At 40.1% G+C, this 23,371-nt stretch overlaps 1 protein-coding gene across 1 annotated transcript in view; it reads left to right on the forward strand.

The window, feature by feature from the left end:
* The window catches only part of mtdha (metadherin a), a 94,418-nt gene that overhangs the window by 42,023 nt on the left and 29,024 nt on the right, over positions 1 to 23,371 (forward strand). The window contains exons 5-7 of the mRNA XM_073046185.1: positions 355 to 609; positions 11,321 to 11,404; positions 18,955 to 19,053. Of these exons, the coding sequence (XP_072902286.1) occupies positions 355 to 609; positions 11,321 to 11,404; positions 18,955 to 19,053 (438 nt within the window). The remainder of the gene's footprint in view (positions 1 to 354; positions 610 to 11,320; positions 11,405 to 18,954; positions 19,054 to 23,371) is intronic.

Genomic DNA, 23,371 nt, shown 5'->3' on the forward strand with positions numbered 1-23,371 from the left:
TTTCACCCTAAATCTCTGACCCCTCATGTCACCCATCCTGAGGAGAAAAACCTGCATGCATTTGCCCTGTCTTTTCCCCTCATAATTTTGTATAGCTCTGTAGATGAAGCAATCAAAAATTTGGTTGGAGTCCTCTGTATTTACCCCTAAGGGCTAAATGGGTAAGTTTTCAAGATGGGATTAATTTACTTGGATTATTGCTGGATTTGTATATGACCACAACTAACATAATTCTTTTTGTTATCAATGAATCTCAATGTAGCCTTCTGTTGTAAAACACATTTTAATGTATTTGAAATGAGTGATTTGTTATTTTGTTTTAATAAGGCTTAATGGATGTCTTTTTCTTCAAAGTTGCCCCTGGGTGGGGTGAACAGCAAGCTGTGAATGGAGGAGGTTGGTGTGATATTCCAGCGAAACTGCCTGCTCAGATTAATGCAACCAAGGAAGATAAATGGCAGCAAATTCCTGTCCTGTCCAATGCAAAACGAAGCCCAGATCAGCCTGCTTGGGGTCAGGAACGTGGTGATACCAGTGCAGGGGCTAAAGAATGGACTGTGCCATTAGTCGATGAGACTTGGAGTGAGCATGCTCTTTTCCCCAGCATTGGTGAGTGAATCTGGGCCTTTGAATTTGCAATTGATCAAATAAGAGAAGGAGGTTACTTAGTTTAATATGAAATGACTTTCATTTAAAAATCTTTCTAAATTTTTTTTCATTGTTGTAATGTGAGTTACACACACATCAAATGAAGAAGGTCTCAGAAGAGCCCAAGCAGTTAGATCACTCATACCAACAATAAGAGAAAGACAACTCAGATTCCTTGGACACATCATGTGGAAAGATGAACTAGAAAAACTCATAATCTGGAAAGATCAGGGGAGCAAACTTAAAGGAAGACCTCGGCTTATGTACATCAAAAGCCTAGCCAGGTGGCTACACATCTAGGAAATGGAAGTCATTCAAAGAACAAGGAATAGATCTGTATGGAAAACTATGGTCACCAACGTTCGCATCGGATGTGGTACCTAGACAGACAGACAAATGTAGGAGTTTTGTACACAGCAAGTTCCAGGATCTTAGTTCCATTGTCCTTGTCATATAGTCTCTACCTGATGGAGCTCAATTTGATTAACATCCAGACAGTTCAGCAGATGAAAACTTACAAGGATAAAGATCTGTCCTGGCACAGAAACTGTCTTTTCAGCCTACTGTGGCACACTGATTCTCAAGCACCCATTTGCACTCATTCTACACTAATACCAGTACATTCCCATCACTCTCATAAACACTGCAGGCAATTTACTGTGGAGAGTTAATCAATGCACATTGTCGCTGAGAGACTATGCAAATTCCAAACAGATGGCACCAGAGGTCAGAATTGGATCCCTGGAGCAGCAGTGGAAATGATGAGTATTTTCAAGCTCCTGCCTGTCAACATTTCTGAACGTCTATCCTGGGCTTAATATATTGATACAATTGCAAAGAAGGCACGACACTGCCTATATTACATTAGGAGTCTGTGGATACTTGGTATGTCACCAAAGACTGGCAAATTTATATAGATGTTTCCTGGAGACCTTTCTAACTGGTTGCATAACCATCTGCTATGGAGGGGCCACTGCACAGAATCAAGAAAAGCTGCAGTAAGTTGCAAACTCATTCAAGCTTGATCATGGGCACTAGCCTCCCCAGCATTGAGAACTTTTTAAAAATGCGATGCCTCAAAAACATGACATCGGTCATTAAGGATCCCCATCACCCTGGATCTCATTGTTAATATCAAGAAGAAGGTACAGGAGCCTGAAAACACAGTTAATGTTTTAGGGATAGCTTCTTTTCCTCCACTATCAGATAGCTGAATGGACAATAAACCAATGTACACTAACTGACTTCTTCCTTTTTGCATGACTTAATTTTTTTTTATAAATACAGTGGGTTCCAGTTAATTGGGACATATCAGGACCAGTAATTGAAGCAGCTGTCCCAATTTGCTGGAGTTTCATGGAAATAGTTAAAAAGATATAAGAAGACAAATTAAGTAACAAATTACGTCTTTAAATGAAGTACAGAATAAATTAGAACACCACCAAAACTACTACAATACTAAAAAACTGTATTAGTTCCTAATAGTTACTGATGCAGGAATTCAGTGTACATTGACATGTTCTTTTGATTGACTGTAGAAAAGAAAATCAGCACAGCGCCTAGTGCAGATAATCGGCTGCCTTCATACAATGTTTACGATGAATATTTGTTTTCATTGGAATATTCAAGATGATTGTCCATTCTTCCACATTCTTCATAGTCCCTAAATTGTTGAAGTAGTGAAATAGTTTCATTTTCACTCCTGGACATTTCTGGCATTTCCAAGTTGGAAATTGAAGTGAACAAAACAGTTCTGAATTGGCTTACTGTTCATTATTCATTACTTGTCAATTACCAGTGATGAAAATTACTGGTTTTTGAAAACAAATACACACAAATGACATTATTTTAATAACCTTTTGCCCTAAGCATGGTGTAGTATCTAATGCCCACAGCAAGTGTATGTGACTGATAGGGGTTAGAAACTGTTTGCCTGCTCGAGTTAAGCAGCATAATGTCCCAAATAAATGAAAGGAATCCCAGCTATTTTCTTGATTTGATTTTGTTCTTTTAAGAGTTTTCCCAAATAAGCGGCTGCCCTGGTTAACCAATGGCCCAATTAACCAGAGCATTGTATTTCTTAGTTTATAGATTTTTTTTATTATTATGTATTGTAATACATAATACTGCTGCAAAGCAAAACAGCAAATTTCACGACAAAATCAGTGATATTAAACCTGATACTGAGTCTGATTCTGAGCTATGAAGTAGCAACTCTATCTCATCTGGCATAGTATTTGGCTACTAGCATAACTGAATGTTCTTTTAGCTAATGAGAGGAAGTAGATTTTGCTGTTGAATGCTATCCACGTACAGTTGCAAGAAAAAGCTTGTGAACACTTTGCAATTACCTGGTTTTCTGCATTATTGTTTTTGAGTGCCATCGAGTCGCCAATAGTGTACTTTTCCATAAAGTTTTCATGTCAAGATACGGAAGTAGATTGCCTGGCCTTTCTTCCACGCAGGTATTGCTGCTGCCCTAGTTGGGATCCAGCTGCATGTGAACTCTGGACCATCCGCCTGTGTCCACTGCTGATTCTACTTCACTACTGTGTGGCCCATATTAATTTTCTGCATTAATTACTCAAAAGATGGTCTGATCTTCATCAAAGTCACAATAATAGACAAAAACAGCCTGCCTAAACTCAACTCAAAAATTGTTGTTCTTGTCAATAGCACACCATTTAAACAATCAGTCTAGGTTCAAAAAAAATATGTGAACCTCTGGGGTAGTGCCTTCTACAAAAGCTGTTTAGAGTCAGTCAGGTGTTACAATCAATGATATGAGATTGGAGGTGTGGGTTTTAGAGGTGCCCTGCCCCTATTTAAAAAAAAAAAAAAGCAGCAATATCAGTTTACTGACAGGGCCTGCTCTTCTCAAGAAAGATCAGTTTATGTGCCCCATGCCTCAATCAAATCAACTTTCAGAGGACCTTGGAAGAAGAATTGTAGAGACATAAGAAGCTGGAAAAGGCTACAAAAGTATTTCTAAAGACCTGACCATTCATCAATCCACAGTAAGAGAAATTGTCTACAAATAGAGGAAATTCAGTACTGTCCCTAGGAGTGGGTGTCCTGCAAAGATCACACCAAGAGCACAATGTGCAATGCTGAAGGAGGTGAAAGAGAACACATGAACAAAAGACCTGTAGAGATCTCTAGAACTTGTTAAAATCTTTGTTCATGTGTCCACTTTAAGAAAAATATTGAACAAGAATGGTGTCATGGAAGGACATCACTGCTCCAAAAAAAACATTGCAGCATGTCACAAGTTTGCAGAAGACCACCTGGATGTTCCACAATGCTTCTGGGACAATATTCTGTGGACAGATGAGACAAAAGGGCTGAACTTTTTGGCAGAAATGTACACCGCAATATTTGGAAGGAAAAGGGCATTACACACCAACACCAAAACCTCTTCCCAACTGTGAAGCATGGTGGAAGGAGCATCGTGGTTTGGGATTGCTTTGCTGCCTCAGGGCCTGGAGTGCTTGCAATGTTGAGGGAATAATGAACTCAAAATTGTATCAAGATATTTTACAGGAGAATGTCAGGGTAGTGATCCATCCCCTGAAATTTAATAGATGTTGGATGATATACAAGACAGTGATCTGAAATCAACAGCAGAATGGTTTAAAAAGAAAATTTGTGTTTTGGAATGACCAAGTTGGAGTCCAGATCTTAACCCAATTGAGATGCTGTAGCGTGACCTGAAGAGGGCTGGCTGTTCATGCAGGTATCCCAGAAATATTGATGAACTGAAACAGTTTTGTTTGGAGGAATGGTCTAAAATTTGCTGTTGTGCAAGTCTGATCAGCAGCTACAGGAAATGTTTGGTGGAAGTTGTTGCTGCTGAAGGAGGTTCTACCAGTTATTAAATACCGTAGATTCCGGACTACAGAGCGCACCTGATTAAAAGCCGCTGGCTCTAATTTTAGAAATAAAATCAATTTTTTAATTGTAAAGGCCGCACCGGATTTTAGGCCACACCGCTACTTTTAAATATACATACGTATCGGTAACACAAATTACGTTGCATATACTTTTTTACTGAACAGCACGAACAACATTCCAATATCTCCTAGCGACTGGTAAAAATATATATACTGCAGCCTACCAGGAAAAGTTATTGATCGCCTTTAACTTAAAAGCAGCGTTTTCGCTCGGGTCTGACGCGCTTGCGTAACGCGATCGGGTCTAATCGGGTCTGATGTGCTCGGGTCTGACGCGCTTGCGTAACGCGATCGGGTCTAATCGGGTCTGATGCGCTCGGGTCTGACGCGCTTGCGTAACGCGATCGGGTCTAATCGGGTCTGATGCGCTCGGGTCTGACGCGCTTGCGTAACGCGATCGGGTCTAATCGGGTCTGACGCGCTCGGGTCTTGCTTTTCCATGTTGATGAGGGTGAGTACAAATGACTGATTTACAATAATTTAATTGTGAAAGTGCGCTTGATTTATCGTACAATTTCATTGGACCTCTGTGAACTACTCATCAATTTTATTGGTCTACTGTTACGAGGCAAAATGTTTACGAGGCGGCATGGAAAAAAACCATGTATTAGCCGCTCTGGATTAAAGGCCGCAGAGTTCAAAGCTGTTCAAAATGTGGGAAAAAAGTAGCGGCTTATAATCCGGAATCTACGGTACAAGAGTTTACATACTTTTTCCAGCCTGGACTGTGAATGATTAAACAATGTGTTCAATAAAGATGTGAAAAGTATGACTTTTAGTGAGTTATTATTTTAGGTTGACTGTGTCTATTACTGTGATTTACATGAAGATCAGACCACATTTTAAAAAATATTTTATTGTTTTATGCGAACAGACTTGGAAAAAACTAACAAAAAAACTTTCCAAAAAAAATACAGCACATCCACAAAAATCACACCATAGCAAAATCAAATTAAATATTGAGCAGCAAAAGAGAAAAAAAATATAAAGGCAAAAAGTAAACATACACAGCAGAAGTGCACAGCACCAAAAAACTTCAGTCCTCACCCCGTAAGAAAGTCCAATACAGGGCCCCATATCCTTTCAAAGATGTCCCCTCTGTCCTCATTACATAGTCTCAGTCTCTCCAAATGTAAAGTGTTTGCCAGTTTTCTCAGCCACAGATCGTACGTAGGCACAGAGTCCAGTTTCCACATTTGCAGGATTAACTTCTTAGCAATCACCATTCCAAACAGTACAGCCACTTTTTCATACATATTGGCTGAAGATAAGGAGCTTGTTGCTCCAAGGATGGCGATGAGTGGGTCTAGTTCCCATTGCTTCCCATAAGCCTCAGAGAAACAGTGAAAAATACTTTTCCAGTATGCATAAAGCTTACAACATGACCAGAATGAATGTGACAAGTTACTGTTCACAGATTTACATCTATTACAAACTGGCGAAACATCTGGGTAGAAGCTATGCAACTTTTCTTTAGAATAATGGAGTCTATGTAATGTTTTAAACTGTATGAGTCTGTGTCTAACGTTGTCTGAACAATCATGTATACTCTTTAAACACTCATCCCAGACCACCTCTGTCAGTTCTATACCCAATTCATCCAGTCATGCCTGTTTAAGACCTGCAGTATTCCATTATGTAGGATCTGATAAAAATAGGATACCGCACTACGAGTAACAGGATCAAATTTATTTATTGCCTCCAGGGACTCATGTTTGTCTAAAACCTCAAAGATGGGTACCGGTATATATTTCCTAACATAATCTCAAATTTGTAAATAGCTTAAAAAAAACTAGATGCAGGGATATTGTAAACTGCTTGTAACTGTGCAAATGAGGCAAACTTTCCATTACTATACAGGTTTCCAGGTGGAAAAAACAGTATCATTCACACCAGGCAAAAAGGAATGATTGACACTCTGATCTGTGACAATACAAGTTTTTGGAGCCTTAATGTGTAGTTGAATCTGCTTCCAAGTTCTTATAGTGCTGCGGACCACGAAGCTGTTACTAAAATGTGTCTTATTAACTGCAGTGGGGCTATTAAGGAGAGCTGGTAAGGAAGTCTTCTTACAAAGCATTCGCTCTATGAGTAACCATGCTGGGCATGAGTCTGAGGTAGAGGGTGGGCCTTTTTTCCACCACAAGAATGGATAGGTGAGCAGCCCAGTAATACATTTTAACATTCGGTAAAGCAAAACCACCTGCTTCCTTAGGCTTTGACAAATGTTTTTTAGTAATTCTAATGGCTTTATAATTCTAAATGAAGGGTATAATAATTGAATCCAATTGCTTAAAATATGACAGAGGAATAAAACATGGAATTGACTGGAAAAGATGAAGAAATCGTGGCAGTACAATCATTTTCATTGCGTTAACCCTCCCCACCAAAGAAGTTGGAAGGGTTTTCCAAAAGTCAATGTTACATTTAACCTGCTCAATTTTGTTTCGCCAATTCACTTGCAAAAGATCATCTGTGTTTTTCGTAATAGTCACACCAAGATAGGAAACATTATCATAAGTTATTTTAAAGGAAATGGACTGTACATATGCTGTTTTAACCACTGCAGTGACTGGCATTAGTTCACTCTTAACCCAATCAATAGAGAAACCTGAGAAACTGCCAAAATTATTAATTAGAGTCAGAAGGGTGGGTATTGATGTTTGTGGGCTGGAGATATATAAAAGGACGTTGTCAGCGTAAAAGGAAATGTGACGTTTATATCCATGCATATCAATGGGAGATATGAAAGGGTCCTGTATGATGCTAACAGCCAATGGCTCAATGATAAGTGCAAACAAAAACAGAGAAAGGGGGCAGCCTTGACGGGTCCTAGGATGAATTGCAAATGGGGAGGAAATATTCTGAATAGTGATAATTGAAGCAGATGGGTGTGAATCAGACCACATTTTATAAGTACAGTAATTAATGCAGAAAACCAGGTAATTGCAAAAGGTTCACAAACTTTTGCTTGCAACTGTATTGTGGAATGAAGAGGAATGAGGTAAGCTTCTGTGGTGACACCTACTAGTGAGTTTTTTTTTAAAACAAAAGGCTTGTGGTCTGCTGTCATACTATTAAAACAGCCACTACATTACACACTGGAACTACTCAAGTTGATACACATTCAGATATTTAATATTCATTTGCTTCTCTGATTTTCAAAGGAAAGGACTCTTAAGACCAGCTGGATTTAATTTGTTTAATCGTATGGATCTTTCCATTTTTATGGAATATCTATTAATTATTAGTTGTCTTATTTGGCATATGGCCAAAATAATTCACCTTTGAACAATGAGCAGAATAATTAATAGAAAGGTCTTTAAACAATAGAATAAATACAAATAATACAGGTCATTTCTCCTGTCAGGTCACTGTGGGTTTTTTTTTGTGTGTGCAGTAATTCAATTGTGTTGTTTGTATTCCTGAAATTTTTCTCCACAGTAATCAGCCAGTTCCACTTTGAATGCTACTATTCAATCTGTTTGCATCAACTTCTGAGCAAATGCATTCATCAGCATAGTAGTTAAACTACTGGATTAGCAGGCAGTTATGTATCATTGACCAGAAATCCAAGTTTGAATTCTTCCATGGCATCAGGGGAATTTAAATTCAAATAAGTCTGAAAGTACAAAAAGAAATCTAGTGTGGATAATGAGATGTGGAAAATTACTGGGTAGTCCTGAAAAATCATTCCTATTCACAATCCATCAGCAAAGGAAATCTGCTGTTCCTGCCATGTATGGACAATGAATATCAATATTGCCAGTGGCATCTGCATCCCATGAACCTGTAATTTTTAAAAAAGTACAATTCTAAGTCCTAACTAGTTGTTAAATAAGTGACCAGGAGTTTTGTGTAATTCTAAACCCTGTGGATCTTACTTAGTTTCATACCTATTCAATGTAGTACAAGATATACATTAAAGGATACCTTAAGTGTTGTTTGTCATTTGAGTATTAACTATTAGGAAGCCAGCATTTTAGTCACAATTGTTGCACTGAAATAAACACCTCTAAGAACAAAATGCTACTGGTGGAGGAACTCAGCAGATCAGGCAGCACCTGATAAGATAGTTTGTGTTTCTGGGATAATGGCCATTTCCTTCCACAGTTGCTGCCTTGCCTACTGAGCTCCTCCAGTAGTTTGCTTGTTACTGCTCCAGGATCTGCAGTCTCGGATCTATACTTCCAGTAAACCTAGCTAGTTTTCTTGCTGTTCCAAAAAAGAATCCTGTCACATTCAATTGTTGTGAAACTTCAAAAGAGAGGAAGTCCATAGATTTTAGGATTTTGACCTTTCACTGTCTTGCTGCTGGCTATTTGCTGAAAGTACATTTGTGTTAATAGTGCTTATACAGTTTATGTGTAAGTGTACTGTAGAGCAGCATTGAAAATGCAAGATATAATAGAATTATATTGGTCATTCCTTCGTGTGGATGCCTTTGATTTGAGATTATTGGCGCACAATTATAAATATGCCTTTAAGCAGATCTTCATTCATCAAACATTGGGTTCCTTGAGCTGAAAAAAGAAGTGTTGGAAGGAAAAAGCTGTTTGAGTTTTTTTTTCTTCCATTGATCAAATGAAGGTGACTGTGTGATTTGATATTTCCAAGTCTGGTACAAAAAGAAGTTGGCAAAGAGGCACCATTTTTGTCATAAGGTGCATGAAATGGAACCTAACTGAGAGGGTTTTGAAGTGTTTTTCAGTTGATTTGTAAGTGAGAAGTACTGAAACAGTATACTGTGCTTGGCTGTTACCTTGTGAGTAAGATCTGGAATTTTGCTTATGGTATAGCATTCAGTTCTTGTTCCAAGTTACCATTTTCACATTTAACATTGCTGTCAGTTTGAAAATATAGTGGATTCCAGTAAATTGGGCCATCTGTTGATTGAGGCAGCCACTTATTTGGAACAGCTCAACAAAAAAATAATTGTAAGGATTCCTTTTGTTTATTTTGGACAACTATACTGCTTAATTGGGACAGGAGACTTGCTGAACAGTTTCTAACTAGCATCAGTTGCATGCACATGCTGTGGCGTTAGACATGACACTGCTTAGAGCAAACAGTTTTTAAACAGTGTGAGTATTTTCAAAGAGCAGTGATTTATTTATTTTTGGTCACCGGTGACAAATGAGCATCGAGACAATTCAGAACTGTTTTGGCCACCTCTGTGGTTTCAAGCATTCAGGTTTGGAGATGCCAGAAAGGGCCAAGACTATTAGGAACTAATACAAAGTTTAATAATCCTACAGTAATTTTAGTAGTGTTCTAATTGGTTCTGTAGTTGATTTAAATTCATAATTTGTTACTCAATTGTATGGTAGTTTGTCTTTTAAATATACCTTGAACTGTTTCCATGAAACTTCGGCTAATTGGGGCAGTGCTTTATTGGGCCAAAACATACTGCCCCCGAAGGTTTATTCTAATTTTTAAGATTTTAATTATGTCTACCTATTTTAAATTAGAATAGTTTTGTACTGTTTGGTAAAGGTAAATAAATCTGAGCCTTGTCCTGTTATAGTTTTCCAAATAAGCTTGGGTGACCTACAGTTTCAGGCTTGCATCCACATGAAGTTGGACATGCTGCAAGCATTTCTCAGATTTTCTGTTGATATTCATCAAGAAAAGTGACTTGAGTAGGTGCTGCACAAGTTGATAGGGTGGTTAAGGTGTGTGGTATTCAAGGGCCACAAGGTATGTTGCAGTGTTATAAAAATCTGATTAGACCATACTTGGAGTATTGTGTTCAGTTTTGGTCAACTCATTAAAAGAATGAAATGGTAGTTTTAGAGAGGGCACAGAAGAGATTTACTATGATGCTGCCTGGGCTAGAGAGCATGTCTTATGAGGAATGGTTGAGTGAGCTTGGGCTTCTCTCTCTGGAGTGAAGAAGGATGAGAGGTGACTTGAAAGAGGTGTGTAAGATGATGAGAAGCATTGATAGCGAACAATCAGCACCTTTTTCCCAGGGTGGAAATGACTACGTAATAGGAAAGAGCAGAATTTTTAAGGTAAATTAGAAGAAAGTATAATGTAATGATAGAGGTAGATTTTTTATGAAGTGGTGTCTGTGTGGCATGTACTTCCTGGGTGGTGGGAGAGACAGATACATTTGGGACATTTAAGAGAGTCTTAAATAGGCACATGGATGAAAGAAATTGGGAAGTTGTGGGGGAGGGAAGGGTTAGATTGATGATGGAGTAGGTTAAGTGGTGGTTACAACATTGTGGGCCAAAGGGCCTGTGCTGTACTGTTTCATGTTCTTTTGAGTAGAGGATGGAATTTAAAGTTACTACATCAGGATTTTATGAATACTCAAAACCTTTCTGTGGCCAAAGATTTTTTTAAAAAATTGAGCTATTTGCAAAGATTAAGCACTTTTTCTAATATGTGAATCTTAACCTTATTGTTGTAATGTGTACAGCTTGTCCTGATGAAGGACATCAACTCAAAATGTCAAACTGTCCATTTATCTCTATGGATGCTGCCTAACATGCTGTTCCTCCAGTGCCTTTGTATAGCTCTATACAGTCACTTGTATCTCAGATATTTTTTATCTTTTTATGTTGTTTGCTTCTCTTTTTAAAGATGGTCCTTGCTCTAATGAACTGCATGTTTTAGAGCAGTGGGAGATAATTTTATTAGTCTGTAGGTGTTATGTAAATCAGATTCATTGGCAGACTAATTTATCATGTTATTTTGTTCTTTTGCAGGTGCTTGGCCAGGAGTCAATGAAAGAATGAATTCCTCAGAGCCAAAACCACCTTTCTCTCGTGGGGCTAAAGCCTCAGTGGCCAGTAAGTATTGATTCAGTCTCTGACATTTAATTGGAAAGCTCTTTTGAATCAACTACTTTGTGAATGTTGGATTGGTAATTTGTTTTGTCATATTTTTGTTTTGCAATTGTACATTGATCGTCTGGATTAGTAGTTTGGTAGAGTGCCTTTTTACATCCACTGTATAATTATATTAAATGTCTGTATTTTTATTTAACTTTTGTGTCCCTGATGGTGCGAAACTGGTAATTCTTGCACAACTGAAGGGTAAATTTTTGGGCACTGAGGTTGTCTGACATACATGTAGATTGTGGTGAATAGAATACTTGTACATTGGCTTAGTAATAAACAAAGTCCTGGGTGAAATTAGCAGTTCAGGCAGCATCTATGGAAAGGAATAAATAGTCAGTTTTGGGCCAAGACTCCATCAGTACTGGAAAGGAAGGGAGATGAATAGTAGATCGTTTTAAACTTGCCCACCAAGATTTGGAGGATTCCACAACCCTCGGCGACAGCATGGCCATAAGCATGTCAGTGCACCTCTGGATGAGCCAGAGGCATCTGCGGTTCCTCCACCCATGGAACTCAAGTAGGCCGGTTCGTCCGAGCTCCAGGCGGGCTCACAATGCCAGTTTTAGTGAATTCTGGGGGTGGGGGTTGCTGTGCTGGGTAACATAATTGGGAGAAGTGCACATATTTCACAGCCACCAACATCACTTTAAGAGGCTGGTCTGAGTGATAACGTGGTTACGTAAAGATTTTTAGCATGCTTTTGTTATTAGGTTTTGGAGTTCAATAAAATGTGTCACGGGTTTCATTAAACACAAAGCACCTCACTTAGTTTTATTTATGAAAATCTACAGATTCACAGGTGAAGAATTGTCTCACCTGGAAGAATTATTTGGGGCTCTGACTGGTGGTGAGGAAGGAGGTTCAGGGGCAGGTGTATTACTTGGGCTGCTTGCCGTGATATGTGCCAGGAGGGAAATCAGTGGGGAGGGATGAATGAACAAAGGAGGTACAGAGAGAGAGATCCCTGCAGAGAGTGGGAGAGGAGGTAAAGATGTGTTTAGTGGTAAGATCATATTGAAGATTACAGAAGATGCAGGGAATAATATGTTGGATGCATTGGCTCGTGGAGTGGTAGATAACGACAAGGAAGAACTCTATTTGTTTTATGGCAGCAGGAAGTTGGGGTGAGGGCAGAAGTTTGGGAAATGGAGGAGATGCAGTTAAGGAGAGTATCAGTGGTAGAGGAAGGAAAACCCCTTCTCAGATGTTCTGGAAAGGAAAATGTCATCCTGAGTACAGATGTGGCAGAGACAGAGGAACTGAGAAACAAAATGGCATTTTTTTTCAAGTGACCAGTAGGAAGGAAGAGTCATTGGGCTTGATTTGTTTTACACTGGCGTGTTAGAGAACTGTTTCTGAATTGAAATGTAAGCTTGTGGCTGGATTGGTTTATTTGGCCTTGCTTGATCCTGCTTGGAAGTTCTTGAACCTGAAATTGGATGATGCCTGTTCTATTTTTCAAGATACAGCACAGTAACCGGGCCTACCAACTCAACAAGCCTGCATTGCATAATTACAACCATTTAACCAATTAACCTAATAACCCATACGAACACACTCAGCAATTCAGGAACCGCTTCTTCCCCTCTGCCATCCGATTCCTAAATGGACATTGAACCCTTGGACATTACAATTTTTTAGATAGATAGATACTTTATTCATCCCCATGGGGAAATTCAACTTTTTTTTCCAATGTCCCATACACTTGTTGTAGCAAAACTACCGTAGATTCCGGATTATAAGCCGCTACTTTTTTCCCACATTTTGAACAGCTTTGAACTCTGCGGCCTTTAATCCAGAGCGGCTAATACATGGTTTTTTTTCATGCCGCCTCGTAAACATTTTGCCTCGTAACAGTAGACCAATAAAATTGATGAGTAGTTCACAGAGGTCCAATGAAATTGTACGATAAATCAAGCGCACTTTCACAATTAAATTATTGTAAATCAGTCATTTGTACTCACCCTCATCAACATGGAAAATACTCGAAGAAAAGCAAGACCCGAGCACATCAGACCCGAGCGCATTAGACCCGATCGCGTTACGCAAGCGCGTCAGACCCGAGCACATCAGACCCGATTAGACCCGATCGCGTTACGCAAGCGCGTCAGACCCGAGCGCATCAGACCCGATTAGACCCGATCGCGTTACGCGAGCGCGTCAGACCCGAGCGCATCAGACCCGATTAGACCCGATCGCGTTACGCAAGCGCATTAGACCCGATCGCGTTACGCGAGCGCGTCAGACCCGAGCGAAAACACTGCTTTTAAGTTAAAGGCGATCAATAACTTTTCCTGGTAGGCTGCAGTATATATATTTTTACCAGTCGCTAGGAGATATTGGAATGTTGTTCGTGCTGTTCAGTAAAAAAGTATATGCAACGTAATTTGTGTTACCGATACGTATGTATGTTTAAAAGTAGCGGTGCGGCCTAAAATCCGGTGCGGCCTTTACAATTAAAAAATTGATTTTATTTCTAAAATTAGAGCCAGCGGCTTTTAATCAGGTGCGCTCTGTAGTCCGGAATCTACGGTAATTACATACAATACTTAACTCAGTAAAAAAAAAAAATGATATGCATCTAAATCACCGTCTCAAAAAGCATTAATAGCTTTTAAAAAGTTCTTAAGTCCTGGCGGTAGAATTGTAAAGCCTAATGGCATTGGGGAGTATTGACCTCTTCATCCTGTCTGAGGAGCATTGCATCGATAGTAACCTGTCGCTGAAACTGCTTCTCTGTCTCTGGATGGTGCTATGTAGAGGATGTTCAGAGTTATCCATAATTGACCGTAGCCTACTCAGCGCCCTTCGCTCAGCTACCGATGTTAAACTCTCCAGTACTTTGCCCACAACAGAGCCAGCCTTCCTTACCAGCTTATTAAGACGTGAGGCGTCCCTCTTCTTAATGCTTCCTCCCCAACACGCCACCACAAAGAAGAGGGCGCTCTCCACAACTGACCTATAGAACATCTTCAGCATCTCACTACAGACATTGAATGATGCCAACCTTCTAAGGAAGTACAGTCGACTCTGTGCCTTCCTGCACAAGGCATCTGTGTTGGCAGTCCAGTCAAGCTTCTCGTCTAACTGTACTCCCAGATACTTGTAGGTCTTAACCTGCTCCACACGTTCTCCATTAATGATCACTGGCTCCATATGGGGCCTAGATCTCCTAAAGTCCACCACCATCTCCTTGGTCTTGGTGATATTGAGACGCAGGTAGTTTGAGTTGCACCATATCACAAAGTCCTGTATCAGTTTCCTATACTCCTCCTCCTGTCCATTCCTGACACACCCCACTATGGCCGTGTCATCAGCGAACTTCTGCACATGGCAGGACTCTGAGTTATATTGGAAGTCTGATGTGTACAGGGTGAACAGGACCGGAGAGAGTACGGTTCCCTGCGGCGCCCCTGTGCTGCTGACCACCGTGTCAGACCTACAGTCTCCCAACCGCACATACTGAGGTCTATCTGTCAAGTAGTCCACTATCCAATCCACCATGTGAGAGTCTACTCCCATCTCTGTTAGTTTGTGCCTTAAGATCTTGGGCTGGATGGTGTTAAAGGCACTAGAGAAGTCAAGGAATGTAATCCTCACAGCACAACTGACCCCCTCTAGGTGAGAGAGTGATTTGTGCAGCAAATACGTGATAGAGTATAAAGTATTTCTGTTTTTTGCACAATTTTTGATCTGTTCAATATATGTATACTGTAATTGATTTATTTATTTTTCATTATTATTATTTTGTGTTTTTTTTCTTCTATATTATGTATTGCATTTTACTGCTGCTGCTAAGTTACAAATTTCACGTCACATGCCGGTGATAATAAATCTGATTCTGTCTTTGGAAAATGGGACAAAATCCATGCTGTCACAGGGAGAATGCCTTACAGCAGTGGAATTGAATCTGGTTTGCTGGTGTCGTTATAATGTAATGCTAACTGCTACTCTATCAGGGGCATTTGTTGGCTCCCTACGAAAATTTATTTGCAGAAGTGCCCAGGAAGGTTATTTTAGAATGAAGCTGAGTGATTCTGTGCTTGGATGTAAAAAAAATAGCTTTCCCTTCTTTCACTGAATGGTGTCATTTGCAAAGAAAGGAGCAAATTAAGATCTGAAGTCTCAGAACAGTACAGCATAGAACAGGCTCTTCAACACAACATGCCTATTTACATTGTGCTTATGTATACTAATCCCATATAACCACATGAGGTCTGTAGTCTTTTGTGATGAACAATATAAGTACTTGTCTAGATGTTTCTTTAATACTCATTGTGTTTGCTTCCACCACCTCTACAGGCAATATATTCTAAACTCCAGTCACCCTCGTGGAGAAATATTCATATTTGAATCCCCTGTAAGCCACTCACCTCTCATCTTAAGCCTTAGCCCTCTTTTCCTAGACACTCTTTCCCAAGGAACAAAGGTATTTTTTTTTACTATCTATTCCCCTTAATTTATGGACCTCTATCAGGGCACCCATCTGCTTCCCATGTGTCAGGGAAATTAAAACCAGAGTTGGCAGATGGAATACAGTGTCGGGAAGTGTATAGGCATGCACTTTGGTAGAAGAAATAAAAGAGTAGACTATTTTCTAAATGGAGAGGGAAAATTCAAAAATCTGAGGTTCAGTGGAACTTGGGAGTCCTTGTGCAGGATTCCCTAAAGGTGAATTTGTAGCATTCGTTTTAAGAGGATTAGAATATAAAAGCAAGGAAATAATGTTAAGGCTTTATAAAGCACTGGTGAGATCTCATTTGAAATATTGTGAGCAGCTTTGGGCCCCTTATCTAAGAAAGATATACTTATTGGAGAGGGTTCAAAGGAGCTTCATGAAAATGATTCTGGATGTGAGGAGTGTTTGATGACTCTGGGCCTACACACACTGGAGTTCAGAAGAATGAGGGGCGATCTCATTGAAACACGTCAAATGTTGAAAGGCCTTGATGGAGTAGATTTGGAGAGGATGTTTCCTCTGCTTTCCTATTCTAAGGCTCAGAATAGAGGGATGGCCATGTAGAATGGAGGTGAGGAGGAATTACTTTAGCCAGAGTGGTGAAACTGGAATTGGTTGCCATGGGTGACTGTGAAAGCCAAATCATTGGGTATATTTAAGGCAGAGGTTGATAGATTCTTGATAGGGCATGAAAGGATACAGGGAGCAGGTGAGAGATTGGGGCTGAGAGGGAATTGGATCACCTATGATGAAATGGCGAAGCTGACTTGATGGGCTAAATGGCCTAATTCTCCTATATCTTATGGTCTTATCCATTCTCTCCTTATAACTGAATTGCTCCCATGCAAGCGACATCTCCGTCTAACTCCCCTGAACCCTCTTCATCTGTTCTCACGGTACATGCCTTAATTGCCTCATTGCTGAATCATTTACCTTTCTGGTGAAGTCATTGTTATAGTGTACACAAAGTCTCAATTGAAATTGCAACAATCTGTCAAAATTGGCATAGGGCATCTCGTTTTTCAAAAAAGATAAACTATTGTATTAGAAAAAATTCACAAAGACATTGCCAAGACTGGAGGACTTGCATATTGAGGAGAGACTGGATAAGCTGGGACTGTCTTCCCTGATGAGAGAGCTGAGTGGCAACCTTTTATAGAGGTTTATAAAATAATGAGAGGCATAGAACATGGTCTTTTTAACCATGGCTGGAAAAGTCTGAAACTAAAGGGCATAGATTTAGGGTGAGACCAAAGATTTGAAGAGGGCAGTGAGGGGGGTTTATCCAGAGGGTGGCTGGGTATATGTGGATGGGAGGTGGTAAAGGTGGGTGCAATATCAACATTTGAAAGACTTTTAGACAAATATTTGGATAGTAAAGTATTAGAGGGATAGGGCCGAAGGAGTTCAGGAAGGTAAGTTCAACAACATGAATGAGTCAGGCAAACGAACCTGTTTCTGTGCTAAAGAGTTCTATGACAGAAAAGTCTGAATGCCCTATTGTGTCTGCAGTAGAGGTAGAATTGCAAATTGCTGTCACTGTGGCATTGTTTTAAAACTGCTTTGGTTGTTGTAACTAAACTGTTTGTCTAGCTTGGATTCTTATTTGAAAATAAATAGTCTAAGTCATTCTCAATCATCCCACGATGGTAAGTTTGGCTAAATCAAACATGGAAACTATTTTGTAAAATAGTATGAGTATTATTTCTAAATTAACTTCAAAGGCACTTGAAGATTGTGACTAAGCTCCTGAGGTCATTGACCTCATTTTGGACATAAAGGTATTATTTGTTTAAAATAAAAGAGGCAATTACATTGAACAGAGCAGCACAGCATAGGCCCTTTGGTCCACAATGTTGTGCCAACCTATTAACCTACTCCTCCATTTGCTTTCATCAGTGTGCCTTTCTTTAATGTCCCTAGTATATCTGCCTCTACCACCATTCCCAGCAGTGTGTTCCATGTACTTTGCACTCTGTGTTTTATTTCTTTTTAAAAAGCAACTACTTCTGACATCCACCCCACCCACCATACTTACCTCCACATCAGCTTGAAACTATCTTCTGATATTAGCCATTGTCATCCTGGGGGAAAAGCTGACCCTTTGCTATTATCATTGCCACCTCCAAGTCTCCTTTCATACTCCTTTTCTCTGGAGAAAAGGCCAAGCTCATTCAACTTTTCTCATAAAAGACGTGCTCTTTAATCCAGGCAGCATCCTGGTGTGAATGAGACTGATTGATCAATGAATTAATAACTACTCTTTGCTAGAATATTCAAAGCATTCCCTTGCATTTAATTTCACCCAACAATGCTAGAAACACTCAACAGGTCATTCAGCATTTCTGTTGGGAGAAGTACAGTAACTACTTTCACCAGAAAGCAAAAGCAAAATTCTGCTGTACTGAAAATTCAGCATGTCCATCAGAACATAATAGTTGTGACTTGCAGTTATAATTCTCTTTAGGATTGGTATTGAGCAGATGATTTCTACGCACCATCCTGCAAAATTTGACTGTTTGTTGCTAATAAATTAATTTGGTCATTCATCAAATGCTGCACTTTTTCTTAATTTCTCCCTTCTTTGCAAAAGGGAGAATTCTCCCAAACTTTGAATTAAATAGTCTCATCACATAACATAAAATAAAATACATAACATAACATAAAATACAAGGTGCTTTAGAGTGGATCTGAGGGGTTGTTTTTCTCACAGTGGCTGGAATCTGGAATACACTGCATGTGGTGGAGAAAAGGATTCTCACAATTATTAAGAACCACATAGTCAGGAACCTGAATCAACAAGGCATACAGATTTTAGACCAAATGCAGATAAGTAGAATTAATATCTATGATACAGTGATCAGTAATACTTCAGTCTTACTGACGTTGAGTGGCATATTGAGTATGTATATTAATGGAACTTCAATACTTTTTTTTGAGTAATCCATCAATTGAACAAAATCTTGTGGAGCTGTGTTTGAAACCTGTTATTTTAAGACATTATGATCTTGTAAATATCTCTCATTCTCCATTCTAACAGGTAACACCAGTGAACCATCTCCCCAGCCAAGCTCTACTGATCATCAGTGGGATGCTAACCCAACTCCTAGTTCCATTGACGATGCCTGGTCTGGGATAAGTATGTTGTGTTTTTATTACTAATTAGGTGTACTAAATGTGCTAAAATTGTGCTTGATAACTCAGAAGCCAGAAAGGGTATTTAAATTGCCTACTGTAGCTGCAAACTAATCATAAATTATCATAGATATTAATTCACTTCTTTGGCAGAATATGTAAAGTGAAGTATGTCATTAAAAGCTTTTGCACTATTAAAATTGTTATATAACTTGAACTAGAAAAAATTAAATTGGAAGTAGGTTTCATCAAGGGAATTTGTATTTTAGATCCTGTTTCAAACCACCAGGAGCACTTCAATACTGAGTAAAGCTGTCACTCAATTGCCTCTGATTTAGGGTGATTTAACATTGCTGAGGAATTTTGTTTGCTGTACAGAAACTGTATTGATTTTTTGCTTGTGAATGACAAGTTAGCTGCACTTTCTTTGCCTTTAATCACACTCCCCATGATTGTTGGACCCACCTAAAGATTGGATGGTGTATAGTTTGACATTTCACTCTTCGTGAGCAAATGACTGTTGTGATAAGTTTTGAAGAGCATTACACATACACAAAATGCTGAAGGAACGCAGGAGACCAGGTAACATCTGTGGAAAAGTAAACAGTCAACATTTCAGGCCAAGACCTTTCATCAGGACTGGAAAGGAAGGGGAGAAGTCAGAATAAAATGGGGGGAGGGAAGGAAGTAGTACAAGGTGGCAGGTGATAGATAGATAGATAGATAGATACTTTATTCATCCCCATGGGGAAATTCAACTTTTTTTCCAATGTCCCATACACTTGTTGTAGCAAAACTAATTACATACAATACTTAACTCAGTAAAAAAAAATATGATATGCATCTAAATCACTATCTCAAAAAGCATTAATAATAGCTTTTAAAAAGTTCTTAAGTCCTGGCGGTTGAATTGTAAAGCCTAATGGCATTGGGGAGTATTGACCTCTTCATCCTGTCTGAGGAGCATTGCATCGATAGTAACCTGTCGCTGAAACTGCTTCTCTGTCTCTGGATGGTGCTATGTAGAGGATGTTCAGAGTTTTCCATAATTGACCGTAGCCTGCTCAGCGCCCTTCGCTCAGCTACCGATGTTAAACTCTCCAGTACTTTGCCCACGACAGAGCCCGCCTTCCTTACCAGCTTATTAAGATGTGAGGCGTCCCTCTTCTTAATGCTTCCTCCCCAACACGCCACCACAAAGAAGAGGGCGCTCTCCACAACTGACCTATAGAGCATCTCACTACAGACATTGAATGATGCCAACCTTCTAAGGAAGTACAGTCGACTCTGTGCCTTCCTGCACAAGGCATCTGTGTTGGCAGTCCAGTCTAGCTTCTCGTCTAACTGTACTCCCAGATACTTGTAGGTCTTAACCTGCTCCACACATTCTCCATTAATGATCACTGGCTCCATATGAGACCTAGAGCTCCTAAAGTCCACCACCATCTCCTTGTGATAGGTGATAGGTGAAACCGGGAGGAAAGAGGGATGAAATAAAGAGCTGGGAAGTTGATTAGTGAAAGAGATAAAGGGCTGGAGAAGGAGCAATCTGATAGGAGAGGACAGATGACCATGGAAGAAAAGAAAGGGGGAGGATCACCAGAGGGAGATGATGGGTAGGTAAGGAGATAAGGTGAGAGGAATAGGGGATGGTGAAGGACAAGAGGGGGTCACCAATTACCGGAAGTAATGTGTCAGGTTAGAGGCTACCCAGACGGAATATAAGCTGTTGTTCTTCCAACTTGGGTGTGGCCTCATTCTAGCAGTAAAGGAGGTTATGGACCGACATGTCAGAAAGGGAATGTGAAGTAGATTTGAAATGGGTGGCCACTGCTTTTTGTGGTGGACGGAGTGAAGGTGCTCAACAAAATGGTCTCCCAAACTACGTTGTGTTTCACCATTATACAGGAGGCCACGCCAGGATGACCCTAACAGACTCACAGGTGATGTGTCATGTGGAAGATCTGTTTTGGGCCCTGAATGGTAGTGAGGGAGGAGGTGTAGGGGCAGGTATGGCACTTGTTCTGCTTGCAAGGATAAGTAGCAGGAGGGAGATCAGTGGGGAGGGACCGAGTGGAGAAGGGAGTGGAAACTAGGGTGAGGGAAAGATGTGTTTTGTGGTGGGATCCTGTTGGAGATGGCGGAAGTTGTGGAAAATTATATGCTGGACATGGAGTCTAGAAGGGTGCTAGGTGAAGACACGAGGAACCCTATCCCTGGTGCGGCGGCAGGAGTATGGAGTGAGGGCAGGTATGTAAAATGTAGGAGATGTGGTTGAGGGCAGTGTTGATGGAGGAGGAAGGGTAGCCTCTTTCTTCGAAGGAGAACATCTCAGTTGTTCTGGAACGAAAAGCCTCATCCTGAGAGCAGAAGCAACAGAGATGGAGGAACTGAGAGAATGGAATGGCATTTTAATAAGTGACAGGGTGGGAAAAGGTATGGTCCAGATAGTTGTAAGAGTCAGTGGATTTATAAAAGATATCAGTAGATAAACTGTCTCCAGAGATGGAGACAGAGATTGAGAAGGGGGAAAGAGGTGTTGGAATTGGACCAAGTAAATTTGAGGGCAGGGTGAAAGTTGGAGACAAAGTTGATGAAATTGACAGGCTCAGCATGGATGTAGGAAGCAGCACCGATGCAGTGGTCAGTGTATTGTAGGAAGAGTAGGGGAGCGATGCCAGTATAGGCTTGGAACATGGACTGTCCCACATAACCGATGAAAAGGCAGGCATAGCTGTGACCCATGCGAGTGCCCATGGCTACACCTATGGTTTGAAGGAAGTGGGTGGAGCCAAAGGAGACTTTATTGATTGTGAGAACCAGTTTCGCCAGACAGAAGAAAGCGGTGGAGGGGGAGCAGGTTGGGTCTTTTGTCCAGAAAGAAGCGGAGAGCTTTAGGGCCCTCCTAATGGTGGATGGAAGTGTAAAGTGACTGGACATCCTTCATGGAAGTGAGACAAAATTGTTTCATGTCTCCAACCTGATTCATGAACATTGATTTCATGAACTTACAGTAATTAACCCACCCCACTTCACCATTCCTCATTCCTGGTTTCCTCTCTCATCTTATCTCCTTATCTTTTTTTTATCTTCTTACCTGCCTATCACCTCCTTCTGGTGATCCTCCCCCTTTCTTTTCTTCCATGGCTTTCTGTCCTCTCCTATCAGATTCCCCCTTCTCCAGCCCTTTCTCTTTCACTAATCAACTTCCCAGCTCTTTACTTCACTCCTCCCCTCTTTCATTTTCATCTATCACCTGCCACCTTTTACTACTTCATCTCCTCCTCCCATGTTCTTTTTCTGACTTCTCCCCTGCCTTTCCAGTCCTGATGAAGGGTCTCGGCCGATATGTTGACTGTTTACTTTTCCATAGATGCTGCCTGGCCTGCTGAATTCCTCAAATATTTTGTGTGTGTTGCTTTGTATTTCCAGCATCTACAGATTTTCTCATGTTTGATGAGAATGTCACCCTTGTGATTTGACACCTGTGGAGAGGAGGGGGCAAATGTTGGTTGAATTCTTTGCGTTTTGAGCAAAACTTATTAGTAGTAGTTTTGATCTTGCTTTTGCTGCAGAACATCTTGAAGTTTAATAGGTCAGGTATTGAATGGGAATGTAGTCTGTATGCTTTGTAGATTGAAGGGATAATTTAATAAAGATTCTTGAAAGAAAATGTTTTGTATATAAAAATTCATAGACTACAGTGTTATATAGCGCATGGAAACAAGCCCTTTGGCCCAATTTATCAGTGCCCATCAAGATGAAAATCTATGCTAGTCCCACCTGTCTGCATTCGACCCATATTTAAACCTTTCCTCTCCTTGTACCTATCCCAATGTATTTTAAACATTACAATTAAACCTACCTCTTGCAGCATCTTTGGCAGCTCATTCCATATACCCACCACACTCTGTGTGGTAAACAGTGCTGCTGAGAGCTCCTTTAGATCTTTCCCCTTGCTCTTGAACCTGTATGTTCTAGTTTTAAATTCCATTAGCTAAGAAACAGACTGACTATCTAATCTGTGCTCCTCAGTTTTATAAATCTCTAAGGTCATCCTTCAGCCTCCAATTGCCACTGATGCCAAGGTTGTTAACCAATCTTTAGTTAAATCTACTGATGGATATCTCATAACATTTTTGACATGAAGGGATATAAATGCCCAACTTTCTGATGTGAATTAAAACCCAATTACCTTTGCAGCAGTGCCTTTGAACTGCAAATAATTTTGAGGCTAAGTTGTATCTATAGACAGCTGTTCTGGGACATATCAAGATCTAAGTGACACCATCTTCCCTTACGTGGTTCTATTAAGCCATAAT

Source organism: Hemitrygon akajei, chromosome 1 (assembly GCF_048418815.1).
Source record: "Hemitrygon akajei chromosome 1, sHemAka1.3, whole genome shotgun sequence".
NCBI classification, from domain to species: Eukaryota; Metazoa; Chordata; class Chondrichthyes; order Myliobatiformes; family Dasyatidae; genus Hemitrygon; species Hemitrygon akajei.